Source organism: Acanthochromis polyacanthus, chromosome 15 (assembly GCF_021347895.1).
Source record: "Acanthochromis polyacanthus isolate Apoly-LR-REF ecotype Palm Island chromosome 15, KAUST_Apoly_ChrSc, whole genome shotgun sequence".
NCBI lineage: Eukaryota > Metazoa > Chordata > Actinopteri > Pomacentridae > Acanthochromis > Acanthochromis polyacanthus.
This window is the reverse complement of record NC_067127.1, coordinates 33,080,495-33,106,226: the sequence shown is the minus strand read 5'-3', so window position 1 is coordinate 33,106,226 and position 25,732 is coordinate 33,080,495. Positions and strand designations below refer to the sequence as shown.

The 25,732-nt window shown below is 38.3% G+C and overlaps 1 protein-coding gene across 7 annotated transcripts in view; it reads left to right on the top strand.

The window, feature by feature from the left end:
- The first annotated feature begins 864 nt into the window (after nt 1–864).
- arfgef3 (ARFGEF family member 3) overlaps nt 865–25,732 on the top strand; it is a 105,197-nt gene continuing 80,329 nt past the window's right edge. For all 7 annotated transcript variants that reach the window (XR_007947132.1, XM_051959744.1, XM_051959742.1 and 4 more), the window contains exons 1-5: nt 865–1,661; nt 8,606–8,657; nt 16,531–16,612; nt 16,740–16,880; nt 21,713–21,781. Coding sequence is in view for 6 of the 7 variants with exons in the window: in XM_051959744.1 (XP_051815704.1) it covers nt 1,577–1,661; nt 8,606–8,657; nt 16,531–16,612; nt 16,740–16,880; nt 21,713–21,781 (429 nt within the window). In the remaining variant the exon portion in view is untranslated. The remainder of the gene's footprint in view (nt 1,662–8,605; nt 8,658–16,530; nt 16,613–16,739; nt 16,881–21,712; nt 21,782–25,732) is intronic.

Below are 25,732 nucleotides of genomic sequence, written 5' to 3'. Positions count from 1 at the left end.
CTAATTATTATACCGCTATTATACAGTTTATGAAATTGTAAAAAATCACTTTAAAATCTACGAGAATCACATTTTTTAAATTATTTAAATTTGAAATGAATTCCTGTTTGTTGTGAAGGCAAGGTGTTGAGCTCCACCTGTCACCAGACTGATAATAAATACAGGGTCTGAAAATTAATATTTAATTTAGTCATCAAAATTTGCATAATTAATACAATTGTAAGATCTTAACAATACATATAATTTAATCAGGCAAATTTGTTAAATAGACTATAACTAGTTGTTAACCTGAATATCTAACTGAGTTGGTTAATGTTGTTTTTTTTATATAAAAATAACACTAATTTCTTAACTTCATTTATTTATAATATTTAACTTAGTCAGGTATTTGTATTATATATAATATTGTAATGTATTAACTTTCATTGTTAAATTAGTTATCCAAATTTGCCTAATTACTATTTTTGTAGGACCTAATCTTGTTTTTTCTTTTTCAGTCATCCAGAAGCTAATATCCAGCATGCTAATGTTGTGATGCTAGCATGGTATTTACAGGAGTGTTAGCATGTTAGCATGCTATTAGTACTAGCATTCATCCATGCTGGGTCCTGGATATTGGACCTAAATATTTCACCACAATTTATGATAGGGAAAAAAAAGTGGTGATCTTTAAAATCTAATGGAATTACACAATTACACAATATTGTATGGACTGAAATGAAATATTTAAATTAGATATGCAAATTTGAATAATTATTATTCTTATAGGGCCTAATCTTGTTTATTTAGCCACAAGCTAACATCCGGCATGCTAATGTTGTGATGCTAGCATCCTATCAGCACTAGTATTCATCTATGCAACATCCTGGAGGTAGGAGCTGAATATTATACCACAGTTTAAGACACGGAAAATGTGAATTTCACTTTAAAATCGAATAGAATCACATTTTTAAACCGTTATATTAAAAAGTACTTCTTGTGGTTGTTGTGAGGTGGGCGTTGAGCTCCACCTGTCGCCGGACTGACACAGCAGAGCCTGTTCCAGCTCCTCCTCCCTCATCCCGGCCACAGTTTCCAGCTCCCTGCCGGAGAAACGGTGTAAATACTGTGTTGCCAGGTTGGACAGAAATCCTCCTTTTTAACGGAGGAGCGGAGGGCTTTTCTCACGCAGCTGCCGAGGCGTTTTCCTGGCGGATCGACAGAAACGGATCTGGTCTCGGGAAAGATCAAACGTACCAGCAGGACCGGACTCTGATGAGGAAGAACCCACCGACGGAGATGAGCGCAGGGCGATTATTTCCCGGATTTATCCTCCGCTGGACGGCTGACACTCTGTGATTATTCGTCAGGTGCCCCGCCGTTCCTCCTGGAGGCCTCAGCCGGGAATTTATGACCCCGCACCGCCGCTTCCTCCTCAGACTGACAGCCAGCCTGACATCACCGACGCCCCGGTGAATCATCGCCTCCATACGGGGGGTCCGGGGATGCTGTCACCGTCGCTGCACCCTTAAAACCGCGCAGCCGAGCCCCGTACACGCCCGCCCAGCCGTCGGATTAGAACAGCTCCGGAGGCAGCATGGAGGAAATCCTGAGAAAGCTGCAGAAAGACGCGTCCGGCCACAAGCACAAAGGCATCCGCGACGCCTGCGTGTTCGCCTGCGGTGAGTCCTCAGCAGCCCCCGGCTCTCCGGCTGGAGGATGGATGGTTGGTTGGTTCACCTGCTAGCTTTTAGGAATCAGCAGCTCCTCACTGTAAACCCACAGGCCTGCACAGACAGAAACACAGGAAAAGAAGTCTGTAGCACAATTATAGCGGCGTTTTTAACGAGTTGAGAAATTATTTAATGTTAGGGTTTAGGTTTGGTTTCAGCTTCATCATCCAGAAGCTGCACCTGCTGCCAGTTTTAGGGATTAACTTTACAAAAGTGAAATAGCTTAATGTGAAGTTCATTATACAGATGTTTAAATGACAAGAAAAAAAAGAAATTAATAAAATTATTCAATGCATGTTTGAACTACAGTGGTCTACTATTTTATTGCCACTAGCAAATTATTTAGCTTAAAAAAAACTAAATAAATTCTGACTGCTTTGATTACAGCTTCTTAAATTAGAATATTTCCCAGTTTATTATCTGTAGGCTGTGGACAAATTATTTTATAGATCAAACAACTAATTGATAATTAATAGAGAAAATGAGTGGTATATTTATTGTCAGTGGAAACAATTATTTATTTTTACAGTTTACTGGTATTTTGCAGATTTTACCTGTTTTTTATTTATTCAACAGGTTATATCTAATTAGCTTGCAGAAAAAGTATTAAATTACAGGTTAACTGTGGGGGGGAAAGTAAATAATGTCAAAATCAAAAATCTGTGTGGTATTTATTATAGTTACCACACAGATTTTATTATCTATTTATAATTCTAATTACGGTAATTCACCCTTTAGCAAACTTTTGATAGTAAAATTACATATTTTTTCTGCTGTATTTAAATGTAGGAAAGAAACATAATTATATTACAGTCTTTTGCTGTTATTTTACAGAATAATTATATACATTAGGGGCTGAAAAATGATAAATATTTTTTAACTGTGATTTTATAGATTTGCTCAGTTTCAATTAAAAAAAAAAATTGCACACAACTACTTGTCAAATCACAGAAAAACTGTATTAATTTATAATTCAAATTTTGAAAAAGGCCAAAGCTGTACATCATGTCACAGCGTGTGACCATAAATTCACAGTTTTACTGTATTTAATTCCACAAATAATAGAATTATTTTGCAGATTTTGACTATTTTTTTTAACAGTTAATGTCTAGTAAGCTTGCAGAAAAAAGTATTACATTTCAGGTGTACTATGAGAAAAAAGGTAAAAAGTGGACATGATAATAAAAAAAGAATCAATGTTTTCACGAATGATAAATAAACCATTTACAAACTTTTCACAGTAAAATATTTTTTCCTGCTGTATTTAAATGTAAGAAACAAAAACCTAATTGTTTTACAAGTGTTTTTGTATACTTTAAGGGGATTAAATATTATAAATATTTTTTTAACTTTGATTTTATATTTTCCCTGTTTTCATAAATTATGGATAACTACTTGTCAAATCACAGAAAACAGTATAAATTTATTCTTAGATTTAAAAAAAAGGCCAAAACTGTACATTATGTCGCAATGTGTGACCATGAATTCATAGTTTTACTGTATTTAATTCCACTAATAATAGAATTAAATTGAAGTATTTTAAATGTGTTTTCCCCTGCACTCTTGCTGCCAGACTTTTACATTTATTTATTTATTTATTTTTCACATGATTATTATAATGTTTTTTTTTACAATGTATCACGTGTGAGCACATCCATTAATTTTCCTTTGGGGCTTGGTTGCGTCTTGCATACAAATATCACTTAAAACAGCTTAAACTAGTGAAATGCTAAACACACATTGCCCACTTTACACTCGATGACATGTAGATATTTCAGTCTCCTCTGGCAACCACACAAAGCTTTATGTTATAGAGAGCATTACAAATGAGATGAACATCACATTTCAATATAAATCTGAGACAAGCTGTTCCATGCAAGAGTATTTCTAAAGTATAATAATGATGAGCTCAGAGCTTTATTTATAATTTACAGCGGCTGTGATAGTAGCAGCTTTACAGGCAGCCACTTTATGATGAGATCATACATAACACAGCTCAGTGTTCATAACACAGCTGTTGCTTTAATGCCAAATATTAGTGTTGTATGCCAACAAAAGTCATTTTTATTATATCCTAAAAGAAGAAAAACCTAATCGCAGCACATGAAATCAAACACTGAACTTTTTGCTGACTCATTAGCTCTGTGTTTGAATTTTAAAGATCCTCGGTGCCATATCTCTCCTGCAAATGCGAAACCCATTAAGAACCTTTTCAGCAACAAGAGGTTTCCCAGACTTTGAATAAAAACCTTTTTACGAGTCTCATTACTGTCTGTCTGCACAGTTCAGTGCTCTTCCCCTGCAGCTCTCTCCTCGGCGAGACAGATAAGCTCAGAAACAATCCCAGAGAAAATATATGAAGCAGTTTTCAAGCATGTGGACGGGGAAAAAAACAAAAACCGTTGGTTTCCACTGACGTCACTGGGAATAGTATTAGTATTAGCCGGCACGACGGACCAGCTTGACCTTTGATGAGACAGCAAGTGAAGAATGGGTTCAGGTTGTGCTGATGAAGGGGGAATACTGTACCACACACACTTTATTTATGCACACACACCATTCAAGGACATGTGCAGGCCTAATTAGCCATGTCCGGAGTGGACTGCAAACCCTGAAGGTGTGCATGTGTTTGCACTGCAAAAAAAGTATAGTTTTTAACAGTAATTTTTTGCACAATTTACATAGACCAGGGGTGTCAAGATCCGTTCCTGGAGGGCCACTATCCTGCATGTTTTAGAGGTTTCCCTCTTCCAACACACCTGATTCAAATGATCAGGCTCGTTATCAGGCTTCTGCCGAGCTTGATGATAAGCTGATAATTTGAATCAGGTGTGTTGTAAGAGGGAAACATCTAAAACATGCAGGATAGTGGCCCTCCAGGAACTGAGTTTGACACCCCTGACATAGACTTTCCCTGCGTTGTTAAATTGCATACAAAAGAATTGCTATCAAACACATGGTAACCATACAAAACAAGCTTTTTCTGTGTTTAAATCAGAAAAAAAGTTATTTTACAGATTTTACACCAGTATTTTGCAGAAGAATTATGTATTTATTAGAATTAAAAAGTTGTAAATATTTCAGACTTTTCCATTTGTTAAATTGCAGATAATATCTAGTGGAAACACAGAAAAAAGCATATATATATATATATATATATATATATACATATAAATTCAATCTGGCAGTGAAAGTGCAAGAAAAAGTATTGCTCTACATGTTGAATGTAAAAGCAAAATTGTGCATAATGTCCACATCAAAAATCTGTATCTTTGCAATTAGCAATTTATTCTTTTATGATTTATTCAACTGTTTCTAAAGGTCTTTTTTCTTGCACCCTCACTGCCAGATTGTTTGTTGACAGACTACCGTAAAATCTATAGAGACACGCCCATAACATCAATCATTGTGCAGTTTATAATCAACCTAAAATATGAAGGAAATCTTGACAGATACAGAGTGCAAGAGCAAGGCTGGTGTACACTAAACCTTGAACACGTATGAAACATGATAGCATGTGCAGACTGCAGGAGGTTTATGCTGTTGTACACATTTCATATTGTACTTGTCTTCTGGGATAAATGTAGTAGATTATTACTTTTAGTTCAAAGTGTGAAGTCAAAGTGAAATATGAGGTTTTAATTAAGGCTGCAAGCAGCACTGATCGGGTCCTCATGTCTTTGCTGGTCAGGGACTCTAGCATGTCCACCAGGTGGCGCTGTGATTGAGAATGTATTTCGACTTAAGGCCTGTTTGATGGAGACTTATCGAAACTGTCCCCGAGGTGGTGCTATCACTGTGAATGTACACACGTGGACAAAATTGTTGGTACCCCTCAGTTAAAGAAGGAAAAACCCACAATTCTCACTGAAATCACTTGAAACTCACAAAAGTAACAATAAATAAAAATTTATTGAAAATTAAATAATCAAAATCAGCCATCACTTTTGAATTGTTGATTAACATAATTATTTAAAAAAACAAACTAATGAAATAGGGCTGGACAAAAATGATGGTACCCATAACTTAATATTTTGTTGCACAACCTTTTGAGGCAATCACTGCAATTAAACGATTTCTGTATTTGTCAATGAGCGTTCTGCAGCTGTCAACAGGTATTTTGGCCCACTCCTCATGAGCAAACAGCTCCAGTTGTCTCAGGTTTGATGGGTGTCTTCTCCAAATGGCATGTTTCAGCTCCTTCCACATATGTTCAATGGGATTCAGATCTGGGCTCATAGAAGGCCACTTTAGAATAGTCCAACGCTTTTCTCTCAGCCATTCTTGGGTGTTTTTGGCTGTGTGTTTTGGATCGTTGTCCTGTTGGAAGACCCATGACCTGCGACTGAGACCAAGCTTTCTGACACTAGGCAGCACATTTCTCTCCAGAATGCCTTGATAGTCTTCAGATTTCATCGTACCTTGCACACTTTCAAGACACCCTGTGCCAGATGCAGCAAAGCAGCCCCAAAACATTACTGAGCCTCCTCCATGTTTCACCGTAGGGACAGTGTTCTTTTCTTCGTATGCTTGCTTTTTGAGTCTATGAACATAGAGTTGATGTGCCTTACCAAAAAGCTCCAGTTTGGTCTCATCTGTCCAAAGGACATTCTCCCAGAAGCTTTGTGGCTTGTCAACATGCATTTTTGCAAATTCCAGTCTGGCTTTTTTATGAGTTTTTTTCAGCAGTGGTGTCCTCCTTGGTCGTCTCCCATGAAGTCCACTTTGGCTCAAACAACGACGAATGGTGCGATCTGACACTGATGTACCTTGGCCTTGGAGTTCACCTTTAATTTCTTTGGAGGTTGCTCTGGGCTCTTTGGATACAATTCCAACGATCCGTCTCTTCAATTTGTCATCAATTTTCCTCTTGCGGCCACGTCCAGGGAGGTTGGCTACTGTCCCGTGGCTCTTGAACTTCTGAATAATATGAGCCACTGTTGTCACAGGAACTTCAAGCTGTTTAGAGATGGTCTTATAGCCTTTACCTTTAAGATGTTTGTCTATCATTTTTTTTCGGATGTCCTGGGACAATTCTCTCCTTCGCTTTCTGTTGTCCATGTTCAGTGTGGTACACACCTTTTCACCAAACAGCAGGGTGACTACTTGTCTCCCTTTAAATAGGCAGACTGACTGATTATGAGTTTGGAAACACCTGTGATGTCAATTAAATGACACACCTGAGTTAATCATGTCACTCTGGTCAAATAGTTTTCAATCTTTTATAGAGGTACCATCATTTTTGTCCAGGCCTGTTTCATTAGTTTGTTTTTTTAAATAATTATGTTAATCAACAATTCAAAAGTAATGGCTGTTTTTGATTATTTAGTTTTCAATAAATTTTTATTTATTGTTACTTTTGTGAGTTTCAAGTGATTTCAGTGAGAATTGTGGGTTTTTCCTTCTATAACTGAGGGGTACCAACAATTTTGTCCACGTGTGTATATCTGCCTAAGTATGTTATCAGGGCCGGACTGTGATCACACATGTAAAGTTTCAGGCAGATTGGAGCATGAAGGCTATCTGGACAGCACTTCCTGTTTCATGGCGACCCATCCACCAGGTGGCGCTCTTTCTGTGACTGTATTTTGGTCTATAGAATTCATCAGGGCTGGACTGTGATCACACATGTAAAGTTTGGGCCAGATTGAAGCATGTATAGGCCAGTTACACAGCACTTCCTGTTTCATGGCGAATTGCCGAAATTCTGCCAGCCACCATTTCCACATCCTCAGACTTTTATGGAGCATTTTGACGATTTTTGATCACCCATGCCTGGTTTACATCCTGGTCAAATTTGACCTCTCTGTTTGAATTTATAGCTTTTAAATACGTGGTAAAATTGGTCCAAACTGTCCAAAATATGACACATAATTAAAAATGGCCAACTTCCTGTTGTGTTTTAGGTATGGTTGTCATTTACATTTTTGTGCATTGTGACGAGTTACTTATGCCTACCAAATTTCATAACTCTCGGTGACATGTCCTGGTCGTAGAGCCTGTTTTTTTAAATAAATGTCAAAACCTGAAATTTTTCATGTGTCGCTATTGAGCCATTTTGGCTCACTCCCATGGAAGCTGAATAAAATATAAAATTTTTTGGTGGTCCTGATGCGCAGATTTTTGTGTGTTTTCCAGTATTTCTGGTCATCAAAATTGCGATTCAGAAAATGGGTGAAAAAATAAAAACCTTTGGTATAACTAACTGAATTCACAGCATGACATTTGGGATAATATGATTATTATACAGATGTTTGTTTCTCTCTTAAAGTGTAACTGCATTTATTCTGTGTTTTTCTTGTCTCTGTCATTCGTAGAGGAGATGTAAACTAGATTCTGTTTTTCCTAAAACAGCTGCCAGTGCCTTCTGTAGTTTTTTATTCATGCCACTGCTCAAACAGGTGATGGAATATTTTACATTTTTGTGCTGTTGTGAGTGTTTCTGCCTGTTGTGGGATTCAGTTAAAATAAACTGCACTGTTTGTTTTCACAGCAATGAAGGAACTTTTTCAACTGAGTGACTTGTTGATGTATTTTTCGTTGTTATACTGGAGGTCTATGGCAAAAAGCAATGTGAAATATTGGGCGTTAGTTATTCATCTTTTTTTACCTTTTTAAGTTTTTTTTAAAATAAGAAAATGTATAATACCACCATTATTCTTTGTCCTTCAGCTCTCTGCCTCTTTTGTGCTCAGTTATTAATGTTAATTAATAAATACTGATGTATTTTATGCAAGTAATGTGCCAGTTATACTTGTGTGGGAAATCTGATTTGTCTTAGGATAAAGTTGGGTCTTTCTGAGCTTCAGAAACAGGTTTTACAACTATAACTTTATGTTTTTTTTTTCAAGTAAATCACACTGTCTTCTTTTGTTTGTTCCATTAAACTACAGAAACGCTGGAGTCTCAGAATGGATCTTCTAAGATTTCCCCTTCACAGCTTCGGTAAGTAAAATTCCTCTAATCCTGTTTAGTTTACACTTTGTTCAGCTCAGATCAGGTGACTTCAACTCAGAGCTTCTGTAGCATGACATCAAGACTTTTTAATCACTGTAGCAGAGAACAGAATAGAATCTTTGGGGCTAATCATTGTCACTGGAAGTTGTCTCAACCAATCAGCGGTTTATTTGAAGCCTTCTGTTCATTCATTTGACTATTCTTAGCAGCATTCTGAATTTAATATTGAACATTAAAAGAAAAATCATCTTGCAAGTTTTGGGTCATCAATTTGACTCCTCTGATCACCAATCAGACTTTTGGAAGAAATATTTTTGGAATTAAAGCATCTTTTAAAGAGAATTTGTTAGAAACACCCGATGAACCTGATGACTAAATATTGAAATTCAAACTGCTCTTTCTTACACGCCTTTAGTTTGCATAACAGACATGACTGGTATGGATTTTAATACATGGGTTGATAATGCAAATGTTAAAGTTAAGCTCTGAAGTCAGGCCTTTTAACTGACAAACACAACACTTTCCTTAGTTTGAAGGTTTCAAACATCGATGCCTTTTAATTGTTAGAGAATAAATCAATTTAAACTTAGCAGCTAAAGGATTGTATGAGCTAATGCATCAGCCTGATAACAAATACTAACTTTGTAAAGCGTAACATAATGTTATGGGTCATTGTCAGACACATGGAAACAATTTGCTATGCATTCAAACCTCCACAATATAACAGTCCATAAAGGCCGTTATTTTTACTCTGCCTGAAACATGGCTGAGTTATGTGATGAATGGCGTTGGTTTGTCTGTCTGTCTGTTCACAACATCACTCAAGAACGGACTAACGGATTTCCATGAAATCGGAAACGACTAGGATTCACAAATAATTTGTCGAACTATCTCCCTTCCTGGCCTTCATCCTCCATCTCACCGGCATCTGGTCCGATTATTGTTAATGCATGAACATGTAAGAAAAGCACTCAGAGAGCACAGTAGGCTACTCAGTTGTTGTATGATTTCTGACAGATAAAATCTTTCAAAAATTTGTGATCCGCAGCGATCGATCTGTTCAGAGGTGGGTAGAGTAGCTAAAATTTGTACTCAAGTAAGAGTAATGTTACTTAAAATATTAATATCACTCAAGCAGAAGTAAAAACTAGCCATCTAAAAAAATTATTCAAGTAAGAGTAAAAGATTATTTAGTGAAAAGACTACTCAAGTACTGAGTAACTGTTTGATTGTAGTGTCCGATTTATTTTTTAGAAACGATGTGATCAGACAGACAAAAATGTAAAATAATGTGCAAATTCTGGTATTTCCAAATTATAAGATAAAAATAGCAAAAATAAATAACATCTTTACAAAATGACAAGTTAAGGCACAAGAAACACAAATTTCCAAATCTCTCTTTTTCACAACATAAAGCTTTTGAAACAAATACCTGTAATAAGGTAAAGTTTTTATGTTTGAACAGTGCAAACTACTTCCAGCAACAAGATATACTGTATTTCACTTCCCTCCAAATGGTTCAATAGATAGAAAATAACATTATAACTAGGGCTGGACCCCAATATCCAAATATTCGGTGGTTATGGGGGTATCCAAATATTAATTTAGAGAACCAAATATTCGGACCCCCAACCCTCCGCTGTATCACGCGGACCTACCAAGCCTGATGTCACGCTTCACTTCGGCCGTGTTAGTAAACAGAAGACAAAAGCCAAAGACGGAGACTCCGAAGCAAGATGAAACGTCTCGGAAATGGCCCCATTTTTGTCATTCTCCATCTGCAACGTGTGTCGAGTTTGTGCCGCCATGCTGTCACAGTTCATATGTGGTCATGTGACTGCAGGGTGACATCTGGTGAAATGGAGTCACATGATTGTTGTTGCTTCGTCTGATTGGTGAAACATGTTCATGTGGTGAATCCACTGGGGGCATCTCTCTGACAAAATAAAGCATGTCTGATGTGGTAAATAAAAAAGTAATGAGTAGCCCAGTGTAACGGAGTAAGAGCAGCGTTTCTTCTTCACAGATCTACTCAAGTAAAAGTAAAAAGTATGGCAGAGTAAAACTACTCTCAGAAGTACATTTTTTTCGAAGAGTTACTCAAGTAAATGTAACTCGTTACTACCCACCTCTGAGTAGGATCACTATCATGTGATTGTCAGCCGGCAGCTGACATAGTGATCACTTGTTGTCATAGTTGCAGTGCCGCTGTGCCGCTAAATCTTTATCAAATCTGTGGATCCAGGCTATAAGTCCTTCCCTGAAAATTTAATCCAAATCTGTTTGTCCGTTTTAAATAATGTTGCAAACAGACAAACCAATGGCGATCATCACGTAACTTGGCCGCCTTCCTTGGCAGACAAACAAGTGTCGGTTCCCCTGTGTGTTTAGTTTATTAAAGTAGGAAATTTACTGCAAAGTGACAAAAATATTCCACATTTACAGTCTCTGCTTTGACATCCAACTTGTCCGGTTCAGTTAAAACAAATTCACAGTTGGTATGATTCATTTAGGCTGCTGTGAAAACTGCAAACCGGAGAATCCAACTTGTTTTACACCATTTTCAGATCTAATTTTATATTTGTGTTTATATATTTTAATCATTCAAACATGGCACAGTTTTCTTAGGTTTGTTTACCTTAAAACACATTTCTTACTGCTTTCTGCAGACTTTAGTTCGAGGTGACGTTAGCACTTTTGCCAGCTCAGTGGTCACAATTTGTTAAATTCAATGAAAGAATAACTTCACCCAATTAAATGCAGCATTTCTTGGCAACCAAATCCTCTGCTGAACGCTGCAGTTTAAGACGGGGTCTGTTCCGTTACGTAATGCAGCAACTGTGTTCGAACCACAAAGCTCAAGTTGTTGTTTTTTTTCCGTTACTTTGCTCTTTCTTTGTCTTGGTTGTAGCTTTCCCTTCGCTCGCTCTCTATCTTCCTCTGATTATTTGTGCTTGGTTGAGTCACCGTCTCTGCTGCTGATGGCCGACTACCGGGCTTCGTCTCTGCGTTCTGAGGCTGCCCCCGAGGCTGTCATAACTTCACTGTTTGAAATAGGCTGCGAGGAGACAGAATTTACGTGGTAGTTCCCTACATTTTCAACAAACGCCCAGTCGATGTGAGCAGCAAGAAGCCACAACGAAAATGGAGACAGATGGCTTACTTGGTCTCAAAAGGAACAAAATCAGAACAAGAATGTGCAGAAATGTCCACAAAAACACCCAATCCAATGATTTCAATGAATAAATATACTGTTTTTTGAGTTAATTATGCACATCCTCAATCAAAAAACATAATTATTCTGTCTATTTTCAGGAAGGACAACAGTTTTATCCTCGTTGTCATCTCAGTTTGAGTGGCTGAGAGCCCATTTTGTAATTAGAGACCTGAAACCTCTCTTGTGGAGACAGAAGAGCACACTGGCTGAGAATCTTTGCACCGTATTACAAAGGCATTATCATCAATATTTAATCTAATAATCTCCTAATAAAACAACAGAGGTTATTGGATGAATAATTCATGGCGCACGTGAGCTGCAACAGCATCCAGAATTTATGGCACCGTCATCAGCCGTCCAGCAGCAGCAGCAGCTCGTTGTTCACTTTGCATTTTACTCTTTATCTCAACTCACAGATTAGCTTAGTTACAAACAAACATGAAAGAATCATGTGGGTCATATTCCTGTAATGAAGAACCATGGTGGTGCAGCAGTAAATATAGACTTTAAGTTGTAAGTACAGCTTCTGGCAGCCATGTTCTAACTCCACAGCTCTTTGGCTAAAGTCCCTGTGAACAGCTGTCTGCATTTTTAAAACCCCAACCAGGTTTTATCAACATTATTTAATGTGTAATTACCATAAAAAGGCATGGAGCCAATAACAGGAGCACCTGTACCATTTAAAAGAGCCCACACGGTGAAAATTCATTTTTATTACTTCTCCAAGGAGCGCAGCAGAGTTATGTGACGATTAGCATATGTTTGTCCATTTGTTAGCAACGTTAGTCAAAAATGGAAATGCACTACCTCACAATGATACAGAAATCTTTAACAAATCCATGGATCCAGACTATAAGACACAGACCTTGGTCCTTATGTCATTTCTGACCTTCCTGAAAATTTCATCCAAATCCGTTTGTCCGTTTTTGAGTAATGTTGCAAACAGACAGAAAAACAGATGGACAAACGTATGCCAGTTGTCACATAACTCCGTCCTTCCTTGGCAGAGTAATGCTGACTATCTCCCTTCCTGACCTTCAGGAAGGGAGATAGTTTGACAGATTATCTGTAGATCCCAGTCGTCCTTGAAGTTTGTACAGTTTCTTGGTGTAAAATGTTCACTGCAGAGGTGGATGTTGGTGGAGATCCTCAGCCATTAACATAAAATAAATCCACCTCTCCATCTCATCATTCTGAGCAAATTTAAACAAGGAGATCGAGCTGTTCTGCAATTTCGTGTTTCTAGAGAAGATACATTTGCACAGCTAGTAATTCACAAGAACCACTCTAGCTTTTGTCGTGTTTCGGGGACGCGTCCTGTAAAGTCCAGTGCATCATCGGACCATACATTTTGACCCACCCAAAAAAATCAACACAGAAATGACAAAAAACATTTTAATGATCAAACTCCATAATTCAGCGCTGCATATATATTTCACACATGTGTTCAGCTGTTATTTTTCAACATGTATTATGTATTTACAACATCTGCAATTTCCTTACATGGTACATATTTAGGTAGAAATAAAGGCAGTAACGAACATTTAACCTGAACAAACACAACAGAACAGCTGAATGGTTGAAGTTAACGCGTTCATATCGTCATAGCTTTTATTTTACACCTCCAAGTTTACAAAAAAAAAAAAAGATAAAAATGTACTTTCTCCATATGGGACCTTTTATCCAGGAACTACTATCCTCTCCTGAGTCTTTCTAGCCTCCTTTCTTCTTAGAAACACTAAAAAAGTGATCCAGGACGACCAGTAACCTGTATAATGCATAACTTTAGTGACTTACTGGAGGTTTCTCCTCTGTTTGTGCCTCGAAAGCATATTTGTTCTTGAGACTGTGATACCTAGAAGAAGTGAAGATAGAAGAGGGAAAACCTGGGAAAGAGACAAATATGCAGATTTCTATCTCAGACCTTGATTAGAGAATCTCAGTGGGACTCGGTGGTCGATTAAATCTGGAGAACAGATGAGAGAAGCTCAGTTAAATCGTCTCCCACTCGGCTGTGATGAGATACTACAGTATCGCAGAGAACAAAGCAGAGCGGAGAGGATCTGGAAGACATGATTGAGGTCAACACTGAGACTTTCTCATCTTCTGCTGAGCTGCTCTCCCTTCACATCTTCAGCATCTCACTTCCTATTAAATTCTGCAGGTCAACAGAGGCTCTCGCAGATTTAAACAGGGTTTATCAGATGCTGTGGGTTCAGGTTGTCCTGTTGTGTTTTCAAGAAACCTTCCAGAGACACAATTTCAACCACAAATCACAGATTTTATTTAATATCTTTATTGTCATTATGCCATCAGTTTTCACCAGTCACATAACAGATTTTTGTTTGGTAGTACAGTCATCGCTTGCCATATCACGGTTCACTTTTTGCGGTCTCAACATATCCCGAACTTTTAAATTGTATATACCTAATTTTGTACTGCATATTTTTTCGCTATATTGTGGGATTTTGCAGCATATAAGTATTTTTATCTATTTATTCTTTAAATTATTTTTGCGGTAAAATATGCATTTTGTAGCCTAAAAAAATTGAAAACGATATTTAAAAAAATATAAAAAATAATAATTGAAGCATATTAAAAGATATTAACCTCCTGAGACCAGAGCTTTGCTTGGGCTTGCATTTTAGATTTCTTCTAGTTATTTGGGATAAGGAGTAACCAATATAAAAAATAATTATCGAACAATATCTTATGTCTCATTATTATATTTATTGTATTTATATTATATGTATGTAATATTTATTATTATTTTACATTTTATTGTTGTTGTTATTTTTATTATTATGAAAAGTACGCTCTTTTTGAAAAAAATAATAAAAAGATGTCTACATATGTGGACGCCAGGTCTTAGGAGGTTAAATGGAAATAAAATGCGTAGTGTGCGGCGCTGGGTGCCTCCTCCGTCTCCCATGTACAGCAGCGTTCAGCATCTTGCTTTGCCCATTTCACATCGACGTCTGATCGCTGCTCGTCTTGTTGTGTTTTTGTGATATTTTCATTAAAAAATTAATTTATTTCAAGCCCTAAAATGTTGATCAAACTTTCGGTGCCTTCTGAGGCTTCTGGCACCGAAGCCAAGCTCCAGAGAAAAATGCTTACCATCGCAGAAAAGATGGAACTTCTCGACATGCTGAAGGAAGGGTGTTTAAGAGCATAGTAAATAATTCATGCTTACAACTATACGTCAGTAAAACTAAAGAAATGCTGATGGACTGTTGAAAAAATTCACCTGTCCCAAACCCCACTTTCAATAATGGTTCGGCTGTGGAGATTATAAGCCAGTACAAGTATTTGGTAACCATCTTGGATGACAAACTGACTTTTGAGGCCAACACGGACTAAATCTGCAAAACAGCCAACCAGAGACTGTTCTTATTAAGGAAGCTGAGGGATTTTAAAGTTGACAGTTTGCTTTTAAAAATGTTTTATTCATCCTTTATTGAGTTAATCCTAACTTTTGCAGTGATTTGCTGGTATAGGGACCTCAGCAGAACGAATACAAATCGGCTGGGGAGCATGGTCTAGCTTTGCCAAAAATCACTGGCACCAATCTGCAGCTTGACAATGTTTATCAAGCAATAGCCGTTCAGAGGAGAAAGATCATCTTCGCCGACACACATTACCCTCTGTGTGCTGAGTTTCAACTTTTCCCGTCTGGAAAAAGGTATACTTTCCCCAAGAGGGTCAAATCGAAAAGATACCTCAGATCATCTGTTCCCTCAGCTGTAGGGTTTCTAACTAAGCTTTAGGCTTGTGTCCTTGCGCTGTAGACCGCATATATGGTCATGATCACTCACCTGATGACATTAATTATTTTTTACTATGTTTCTGTGTATTGTACTGTACTGTTTTATGGTATGAATTTTGTTGTTGACTGCTGCTGCAAATCAAATTACCCAAACTAGGACAATAAAGACTTTCTAATCTAATGTAGGAAGTGTTTATACGAGTGTGGGAAAGGTTTCTAAAAGTATAGAGAGGGTTTATAAAGCCTTAAAATATATATGAATGATAAAATAAATATAAGGTCGCTATTTGGTAGACTTATAAGCCAATACAGGAACCACTGTACCAGCTTAAGAGTCAACAATAAAAGACATGGACAGTAAAACACAGAGTTCATTAAAAATACCTTAATAGTAAGAAAATATATATGCAACAGACTGATTAAAGTGCAGCAGTGCAAGGTGCAGTTTCGGTCCCATTTCATCTCAAGCTTTTAAAAGGAGAGTATGTGAGGTTGTACAAAGTTTACAGCTCAGTAGAAGAAGCTGTCCCTCACTCTGGAGGTTCGATTTCTTATAGATGTTCTGCCATCCTTTCTCTGGAGGCGACAAGCATAAACAAGTTGGCAGAGGGCGTCCCACAATCCCCTGAGCTGTCTTCTTGTTTGTCATAAGCTACAGTTCTTTAAAATGGCTTTAAATCTGATTCCCGATGATACATTTCCTCTACTCTGCTTCAAAATACATGTTCCCTGGTTGTATTCATGCAGATATCTGTGTGTTTCTTTCCCGTTGTGGCTGAATGTGTCAGCTGAATGGCACATGCAAAAGACAGTGGCTGTGTGACTACTACTTCCATTCTGAAAGTTGCAACTGTTTTGTGTTTGTGTGCTTGCAGAGAGCGCTGCCTGTTGCCTCTACAGATGGCTCTGGAGTCCAAAAACACCAAACTGGGGCAGACGGCGCTTACTGGCATGCAGGTACTGGAAGATACAGCAGAACTGCTACTGTTTTCTTTAGCCCTCTTCTTCTTTATGTGAGAAGTTCTGGTCCTGCACAGATTTAAGTGGAAAGTATAAACTGAAGCTCTTGTCTTTCCCCATCCAGAAGCTTCTGTGTGAGGACAGGTTTGTGGGCGCTGTCGGTATGGAGATGGAGGTGCTGGAGAAGCAGCTGCTCAGCCAGATGTTGGAGGCCATCAGGATCACCCCGTCTCTCCACGAAGACCTACAGGTGGAAGTCATGAAGGTGAGAACTGAGGAAGTATGATTTGTTGCCCTGAAATCCTGATCCAAGTTCCCGAAGACCTAGAAATAGTCAGCATAAATAATATGAACTGATTTGGTTTTACTTTGATTTTCCTGCACCATGTTGCACAGTGCACCTGGTCCACAAACTAGTCAGATAGATCTGTGTGAAGCAAATTTAGCCTGCTCTGTTGCTTTTTCTGATAGTTTCCTATTTGGCCTCTTAGTAGCTCTGTAAGTCACCATCTGTTTTTGTTTAATTCAACATGGACTAACTTTGTCACACTGTTTGTGGTTGTATTTAAGTTAGATCCATTAATTTAGTTTCCCCTGAGCTATAAAATTTCTCTCTCGGATTTAGATGAAATTTTCAGGGAAGGTCAGAAATGATACAAGGACCAAGTGATTAGATTTTGGCAGTGATGCAGCTTATAGTCTGGATTTGTTAAAGATTCTGTCTCATTGCGAGATAGCAGCGCAGCGTCACTGTAACCATAACAACAAGTGAACACTACATCAGCTGCCTGCTGATGATCACAATTGTGATCTGACTACAAATCTACCGCTGTGGATTCATTGGGACTTATCCATCAGAAATGATACAAGGAACAATTGCTTAAATTGTGGGGGTGTTTCTGAGTCCCATCAATTCCTGCCGCCCGCAACATATTTAGGTGGCATGACTTGGTATCCATGCTTAATGTACGCATGCATAACACACGCCTGTGATCAGCGCAAGGCCATTTTGTTTGTGAATACAACAGTTCCTCGGTTTTACGACATCCTCGACCTACGATGTTTCATGGTTACGTCATCATCTCCCATAAATTTATAAAGAAAGTCTTGTTCCATCATTCCGACGTACAGCGTTTGCGATGGTAAAACAAATTTTGCACGGGAACGAGTTGACGAGCGGACAAATACGTTATGTACAGTGTTTTAATGTCCTAAATTATGATTTTACCAAGGTGTTAGCGTAGGTGAGCGACATACAGTGCCTTGTGAAAGTATTCAGCCCCCTTGAACTTTTCAACCTTTCGCCACATTTCAGGCTTCAAACATAAAGATATAAAATTCTAATTTTTTGTCAAGAATCAACAACAAGTGGGACACAATCGTGAAGTGGAACTAAATTTATTGGATATTTTAAACCTGAAAAGTGGGGCGTGTAATATTATTCGGCCCCCTTGCATTAATACTTTGTAGCGCCACCTTTTGCTGCAATTACAGCTGCAAGTCGCTTGGGGTATGTCTCTATCAGTTTTGCACATGGAGAGACTGAAATTCTTGCCCATTCTTCCTTGCAAAACAGCTCGAGCTCAGTGAGGTTGGATGGAGAGCGTTTGTGAACAGCAGTCTTCAGCTCTGCCCACAGATTCTCCATTGGATTCAGGTCTGGACTTTGACTTGGCCATTCTAACACCTGGATACATTTATTTGTGAACCATTCCATTGTAGATTTGGCTTTATGTTTTGGATCATTGTCCTTTTGGAAGCTAAATCTCCGTCCCAGTCTCAGGTCTTTTGCAGACTCCAACAGGTTTTCTTCCAGAATGGTCCTGTATTTGGCTCTATTCATCTTCCCATCTATTTTAACCATCTTCCCTGTCCCTGCTGAAGAAAAGCAGGCCCAAACCATGAGGCTGCCACCACCATGTTTGACAGTGGGGATGGTGTGTTCAGGGTGATGAGCTGTGTTGCTTTTACGCCAAACATATGGTTTTGCATTGTGGCCAAAAAGTTTGATTTTGGTTTCATCTGACCAGAGCACCTTCTTCCACATGTTTGGTGTGTCTCCCAGGTGGCTTGTGGCAAACTTCAAACCAGACTTTTTATGGATATCTTTGAGAAATGGCTTTCTTCTTGCCACTCTTCCATAAAGGCCAGATTTGTGCAGTGTACGACTGATTGTTGTCCTATGGACAGACTCTCCCACCTCAGCTGTAGATCTCTGCAGTTCATCCAGAGTGATCATGGGCCTCTTGGCTGCATCTCTGATCAGTCTTCTCCTTGTTGGAGGTGAAAGTTTAGAGGGACGGCCGGGTCTTGGTATATTTGCAGTGGTCTGATACTCCTTCCATTTCAATATGATTGCTTGCACAGTGCTCCTTGAGATGTTTAAAGCTTGGGAAATCTTTTTGTATCCAAATCCGGCTTTAAACTTCTCCACAACAGTATCTGGGACCTGCCTGGTGTGTTCCTTGGTCTTCATGATGCTCTCTGCACTTTAAACAGAACCCTGAGACTATCACAGAGCAGGTGCATTTACACACGTGGACAAAATTGTTGGTACCCCTCAGTTAAAGAAGGAAAAACCCACAATTCTCACTGAAATCACTTGAAACTCACAAAAGTAACAATAAATAAAAATTTATTGAAAATTAAATAATCAAAATCAGCCATCACTTTTGAATTGTTGATTAACATAATTATTTAAAAAAACAAACTAATGAAATAGGGCTGGACAAAAATGATGGTACCCATAACTTAATATTTTGTTGCACAACCTTTTGAGGCAATCACTGCAATTAAACCATTTCTGTATTTGTCAATGAGCGTTCTGCAGCTGTCAACTGGTATTTTGGCCCACTCCTCATGAGCAAACAGCTCCAGTTGTCTCAGGTTTGATGGGTGTCTTCTCCAAATGGCATGTTTCAGCTCCTTCCACATATGTTCAATGGGATTCAGATCTGGGCTCATAGAAGGCCACTTTAGAATAGTCCAACGCTTTTCTCTCAGCCATTCTTGGGTGTTTTTGGCTGTGTGTTTTGGATCGTTGTCCTGTTGGAAGACCCATGACCTGCGACTGAGACCAATCTTTCTGACACTAGGCAGCACATTTCTCTCCAGAATGCCTTGATAGTCTTCAGATTTCATCGTACCTTGCACACTTTCAAGACACCCTGTGCCAGATGCAGCAAAGCAGCCCCAAAACATTACTGAGCCTCCTCCATGTTTCACCATAGGGACAGTGTTCTTTTCTTCGTATGCTTGGTTTTTGAGTCTATGAACATAGAGTTGATGTGCCTTACCAAAAAGCTCCAGTTTGGTCTCATCTGTCCAAAGGACATTCTCCCAGAAGCTTTGTGGCTTGTCAACATGCATTTTTGCAAATTCCAGTCTGGCTTTTTTATGAGTTTTTTTTCAGCAGTGGTGTCCTCCTTGGTCGTCTCCCATGAAGTCCACTTTGGCTCAAACAACGACGAATGGTGCGATCTGACACTGATGTACTTTGGCCTTGGAGTTCACCTTTAATTTCTTTGGAGGTTGCTCTGGGCTCTTTGGATACAATTCCAACGATCCGTCTCTTCAATTTGTCATCAATTTTCCTCTTGCGGCCACGTCCAGGGAGGTTGGCTACTGTCCCGTGGGTCTTGAACTTCTGAATAATATGAGCCACTGTTGTCACAGGAACTTCAAGCTGTTTAGAGATGGTCTTATAGCCTTTACCTTTAAGATGTTTGTCTATCATTTTTTTTCGGATGTCCTGGGACAATTCTCTCCTTCGCTTTCTGTTGTCCATGTTCAGTGTGGTACACACCTTTTCACCAAACAGCAGGGTGACTACTTGTCTCCCTTTAAATAGGCAGACTGACTGATTATGAGTTTGGAAACACCTGTGATGTCAATTAAATGACACACCTGAGTTAATCATGTCACTCTGGTCAAATAGTTTTCAATCTTTTATAGAGGTACCATCATTTTTGTCCAGGCCTGTTTCATTAGTTTGTTTTTTAAATAATTATGTTAATCAACAATTCAAAAGTAATGGCTGTTTTTGATTATTTAATTTTCAATAAATTTTTATTTATTGTTACTTTTGTGAGTTTCAAGTGATTTCAGTGAGAATTGTGGGTTTTTCCTTCTATAACTGAGGGGTACCAACAATTTTGTCCACGTGTGTATACGGAGACTTGATTACACACAGGTGGATTCTATTTATCATCATCAGTCATTTAGGACAACATTGGATCATTCAGAGATCCTCACTGAACTTCTGGAGTGAGTTTGCTGTACTGAAAGTAAAGGGGCTGAATAATATTGCACACCCCACTTTTCAGTTTTTTATTTGTTAAAAAAGTATAAAATGTCCAATAGATTTCATTCCACTTCACGATTGTGTCCCACTTGTTATTTATTCTGGACAAAAAATTAAAATTTTGTATCTTTATGTTTGAAGCCTGAAATGTGGCGAAAGGTTGAAAAGTTCAAGGGGGCCGAATACTTTCACAAGGCACTGTGGATACTTAAGTAGATATGTGAATTTTGACTAATGCAAAAATCATGTTGAGTCACGCCGTAGGAACTGAATTCTAACATAAGTCGAGACCCACCTGTACATCTATATTAAATGGCCACATTCTATTTTGCCATCATTTCTGATCATCAATAAATAAGAAACAAATACTGCATTTCTAAAAACAAAGCAATGCTGCATTTCTAACAATGTTATATGGGGGAATGAACAGCCTTGGAGGAGTACTGCACTCTGAGTACTTTTCTCATTCAATTATTGTGAAGTAAATAATCAAATTTGATCAAATTCAAATTTTGCTTCTTTTTTTTAAGATTATGGCATAACAACAGTGTCATACAGCAAAATACATTTCTGAGTTCTCTCTCCTTCTTTCTTCATAGTTATTATGTTTCCACAGAGGTGCAGGACTTTATGTTGCAGTGAAAAATGAGTCTGCAGTGAAGAATAATGTGACGGGAGCAAAGTATTCAAGAAGCTGCTTAGTATGCAGAGGCTTAAGAACAATAGAAGCATTAATCACATCATAATGGATTCCTCCTTATTATTAAGACTGTGTCTCTGTGTTCTGTGTTCAGGTCCTGCTGTGCATCACCTACTCGCCAAACTTTGACATTAATGGAGACTCCATCCTGCGGATTGCAGAGGTAGGACTGCTCATTTAATACATGACAGCTTCAGTGTTAGATATTTGATATTTTATCCAATAACATGCTTTGACTTGGAATGGTTTAGACTCCTTGTTCAGCTGTAGTTTGAAAGAGGAAGTTGTGCAACAGCCAAAGGTGTAGCTGTTTAGATGCAGCTGTTTGTGTCCTTAAATGATTAATGATGTACCTATTATGAGTTGGAATGATAAGACATATTAAGATGGACTAAACCAGCATAGACAAGAACAGTTTGAAGTTGTTTTTAAGAACAAAGTGAGCTTTAATTAGGAAGTAACTTATATACACAAAAAACAGCTGCTGAGCATAATACTGCCACCGCCATGCTTGATGGTAAGTTTGGTGTTCTTTGATTTCAAGGGCTCACCTTCTCTCCTCCAAATAAACAGTTGTGAACAGAAATTTACATTCACTTGTATAAACCATGTATATAATAGTGGTCTTGAGTTTCCAATGATTCCTCTAACTCTGAATTTTCAATGATGGAGTGTTTAAGACATGTGCAGCTTTGTCACTGAAAGCAATCATATGTTTTGGTTATTTCATAATTTTTTGTAAGATCTTCTGGAATTATGACAAAATCTGCTGGATCAAAAATATACATACAACAATGCTAATGTTTTGATGAATGTCCTTTGGCTGTCCACAAGCTTCTGGTTGTTTCTTTGAAGCCTCCTCCTTACAGAATTGGTACAGTTCACCGAATTGTGTTGTCTTTCTGACTCAGACTTAAGTCAGGACTTTTGGGAGACAAGTCTAAAACCATCATTCTAGCCTGATTGAACCATTTCTTTACCAATTTTGATGTAAGTTTGTGCTCATTGTCTTGTTGAAACATCCAACTGTGGCCATTTTTACCTCAGAAAATAAAGGTAATCATTCTCCATCATTATTCCATTTACTTTGTGTAAAAGCTCCACTTCCACAGAGCATGATACTGCTGCCACCATGCTTGGCAGTAGGTGTGGTGTTCTTGAGGTTAAAGGAATCACTTTCTCTCCTCCTCATACAACAATGTTAAAACTTGGTTTAATGTTTTTTGGCCATTTTTACCTCAACTAGGAACTTTTGGTTTGTCGTACCCAGTCTTTTGGTTGCATCTTTGACCCTCCTCTTGATAGAATTGTTGCTGTTCAGTTTTATTAGTTGGTTTTATGACACAGATTTGTGTCTTCATGAAGACAAGATTTGTGGAATACCATTCTACAACATTAATTCTAGTTTGATTAATTCACTTCTTTACCACTTTTGATGTGTGTTTGGGCTCGTTGTCTTGTTAAAGCATTCAACTACATCTGAGATCCAACCTTCTGGCTGATGATTTTTGTTTTTCCTAAAGAATGGGTTGATAATCCTCCTTCCTCATTATTCCATTTACTTCCTAAACCTACCAAAACAGACCCAGACCATGATACTGCCACCACCATGCTTGATTGTAGGTTTCGCATTCTTGGGGTTAAATTCCTCACCTTCTCTCCTCCAAACATGCTTCTGATAATTGTGGCCAAATAGATATTTTTTTTGTTTCATCTGACCTCAAAACTTTCCCTTAGAAGGATGCTATAAACTGCACCTCCTCTTCTGTTCACCATTTCCGTTTCGTATTTGTGGAGCCATTCTTTAACTTTTTTCCACCATGACGAAGCAAAACGGAGGCATAGATTTTTTTTTCACGGTATTGATCGGGCTCTCTCAGATGGAGCCGATGACAGATTGCATCACGCGCTGTTTTAAAAAAGAAAGTGAAGTGTGAACACAGCAAGCGAAACATCAAGTCTATTTTTAAAGGCGAAGCTTTGCTCTGTCCCTGTTCACCTCGAGGCCTTAGTCTCACGCTATAATCTCATCGGTTATTCAGAAAAAAGTGAGATGAGTTTTCCAGCATGCACACACAAAAGCACACAGGCGTAAAGATCAGCTGATTTGGGAATACACAAACAAAGAGCAGGAGGAACTTATGAGCTGAAAATAAAGTGACGGCTGTTTTGGTCATGCAAACTCTGACAGGGATCGCTGAACAATATACTGTAGGCTAAGAGTGACCTCTGGGCCAGTTGTGATTTTTAAGGCTGAATCACCATTAAAATGCTGAAATATGTCTGTGGGTCATTCCAGAATTGGAGGACATTTGGGCTTCAAAATTTTTGAAAAATAAACCTTCTCTTTTATTATTCTTTCCACATTGAGCAATTCAATTCATCTGTTGAAATCTCCTGTATTTTATATATCAAAGTGTATGTGTGTGTATATATATATATATATATATATATATAAATTAAATATTGCAATGTCAGTTTTTGGGAATATCGTGCAGACTTATGCCATATCTGTAGACTGGAAGTGTTGTTTGTTTAAATAACCCTGAAATGCTTAAGGTGTTACTGGATGCTAAATCAAAGTTCCTTGAAACTTGCAGCTGATACATGCTGCATTACATATTTGACTGATAAATACACGTCGGCATCCAAGGTAAAATGCTGGTTGTTTCAGTACTTTTTCTATTTTCTTTTTAATTGGAGGAAATCACAATATACTGCTAAAAACTGCAGGTTTTATGCTTCATTTGAATCTGAAATTTGCAGAGGTTTGAGAAAAATCCAGCTGCCAAACTTGGCTTTTGTCTTGCTAACTCCTACACATGATACTCCTCCTCTTGGACACAAGTTTTTCTGAGTGTTAACCAGGAACAGACAGATATGAATTAGTTTGATGAGGTTTATGTAATAATGGAAATACATACGTCAGTCACAGTGCTCACTTATTTCACAGAATAGTAACAAACAAATCTGGATGGAAGAAAGATCAACTTCGGCGCATTATTTGTGCTTTTTTAAGTTACGTATTTGTATTCAGGTATATCCCTGTACCTGTAATGTCACAGCAGTTACAACTGGTTCATAAGGAGATGCAGTCATGACTATAAAATAGAATCAAAACATCTATAGAATCTTCTCCTACACTATTGTCTTCATCCGCACTGATCTGCTTGTTCAGAATGTTTAAAAAGTTTGTTGCTTTGTGTAAAAATTCCCTGTTTATGGACCTTTACAGCTACGGTGGGGCATAACGGTAGCATATTTAGCTCTTTTAGGTAGTATTTAGAACATATCAAACTCAACATATATTGTCTGTAATGATATTTTGATGCTTTTTTGGCTCCTATTACAATCTAAGGTGACTGTGCATGCTTATGCAAAAGTGCAAATGGGCTTCAGAACCATATTAAGCCAAAGTGTTGTGACTATGTGATACTCAAAAACCAAACTTAAAGACTTTATGATTCCCCTGAGAAGGACTCATTTACAAAAAGTATAATACAGTCGTCTTTTGATATTTCTCCTGAGCAGAAATGCAAAAATATTCAACTGAAAATGTCATCTGAGCCATGAATTCTCTGTCCCGCCACCCGTTATCTCCAAACATAAACCCAAATGCCAGAATCCACGTATTGTTTTCCACATTGCTGAGTGTTTTCCTGTATGTCACCTCCCTCGGTGGCGGCAGTGTCGTCTCCTGTACCCAGGTGATGTGTGACGTCCATTAACAGCTCATAAAAACCTGGTCAGCGTGGTGTGTTAATGGGCTGTGTGCTGCCAGGACTGGCCATCTGGTGCCGGAGTGCTTCTGTTTGTGTTGGGTTATAACTCAGGGTGGCTGGAAAGGCTGTCAGCAACACTCCATTATCAGTAACATCCCAAACAACCAGTGCAGGCTCTTAATGCAGGGATTGGCAGTGCTGAGGGATTTGTTCAGTTTCAGACGCTGGGAGCTCGATGTTTAAACTTTATCTCTAATATGAGCATCAGTTACATGAACACATATCTACAGCTGGAGACAGTCGAAGCAGTGAATGGCCTCTTTAAACATTTCCTGCAGAAATCTGATGCCACCGTTGGAACGACCAAAACCAGCTTTCTTTGTCTGAGGCCC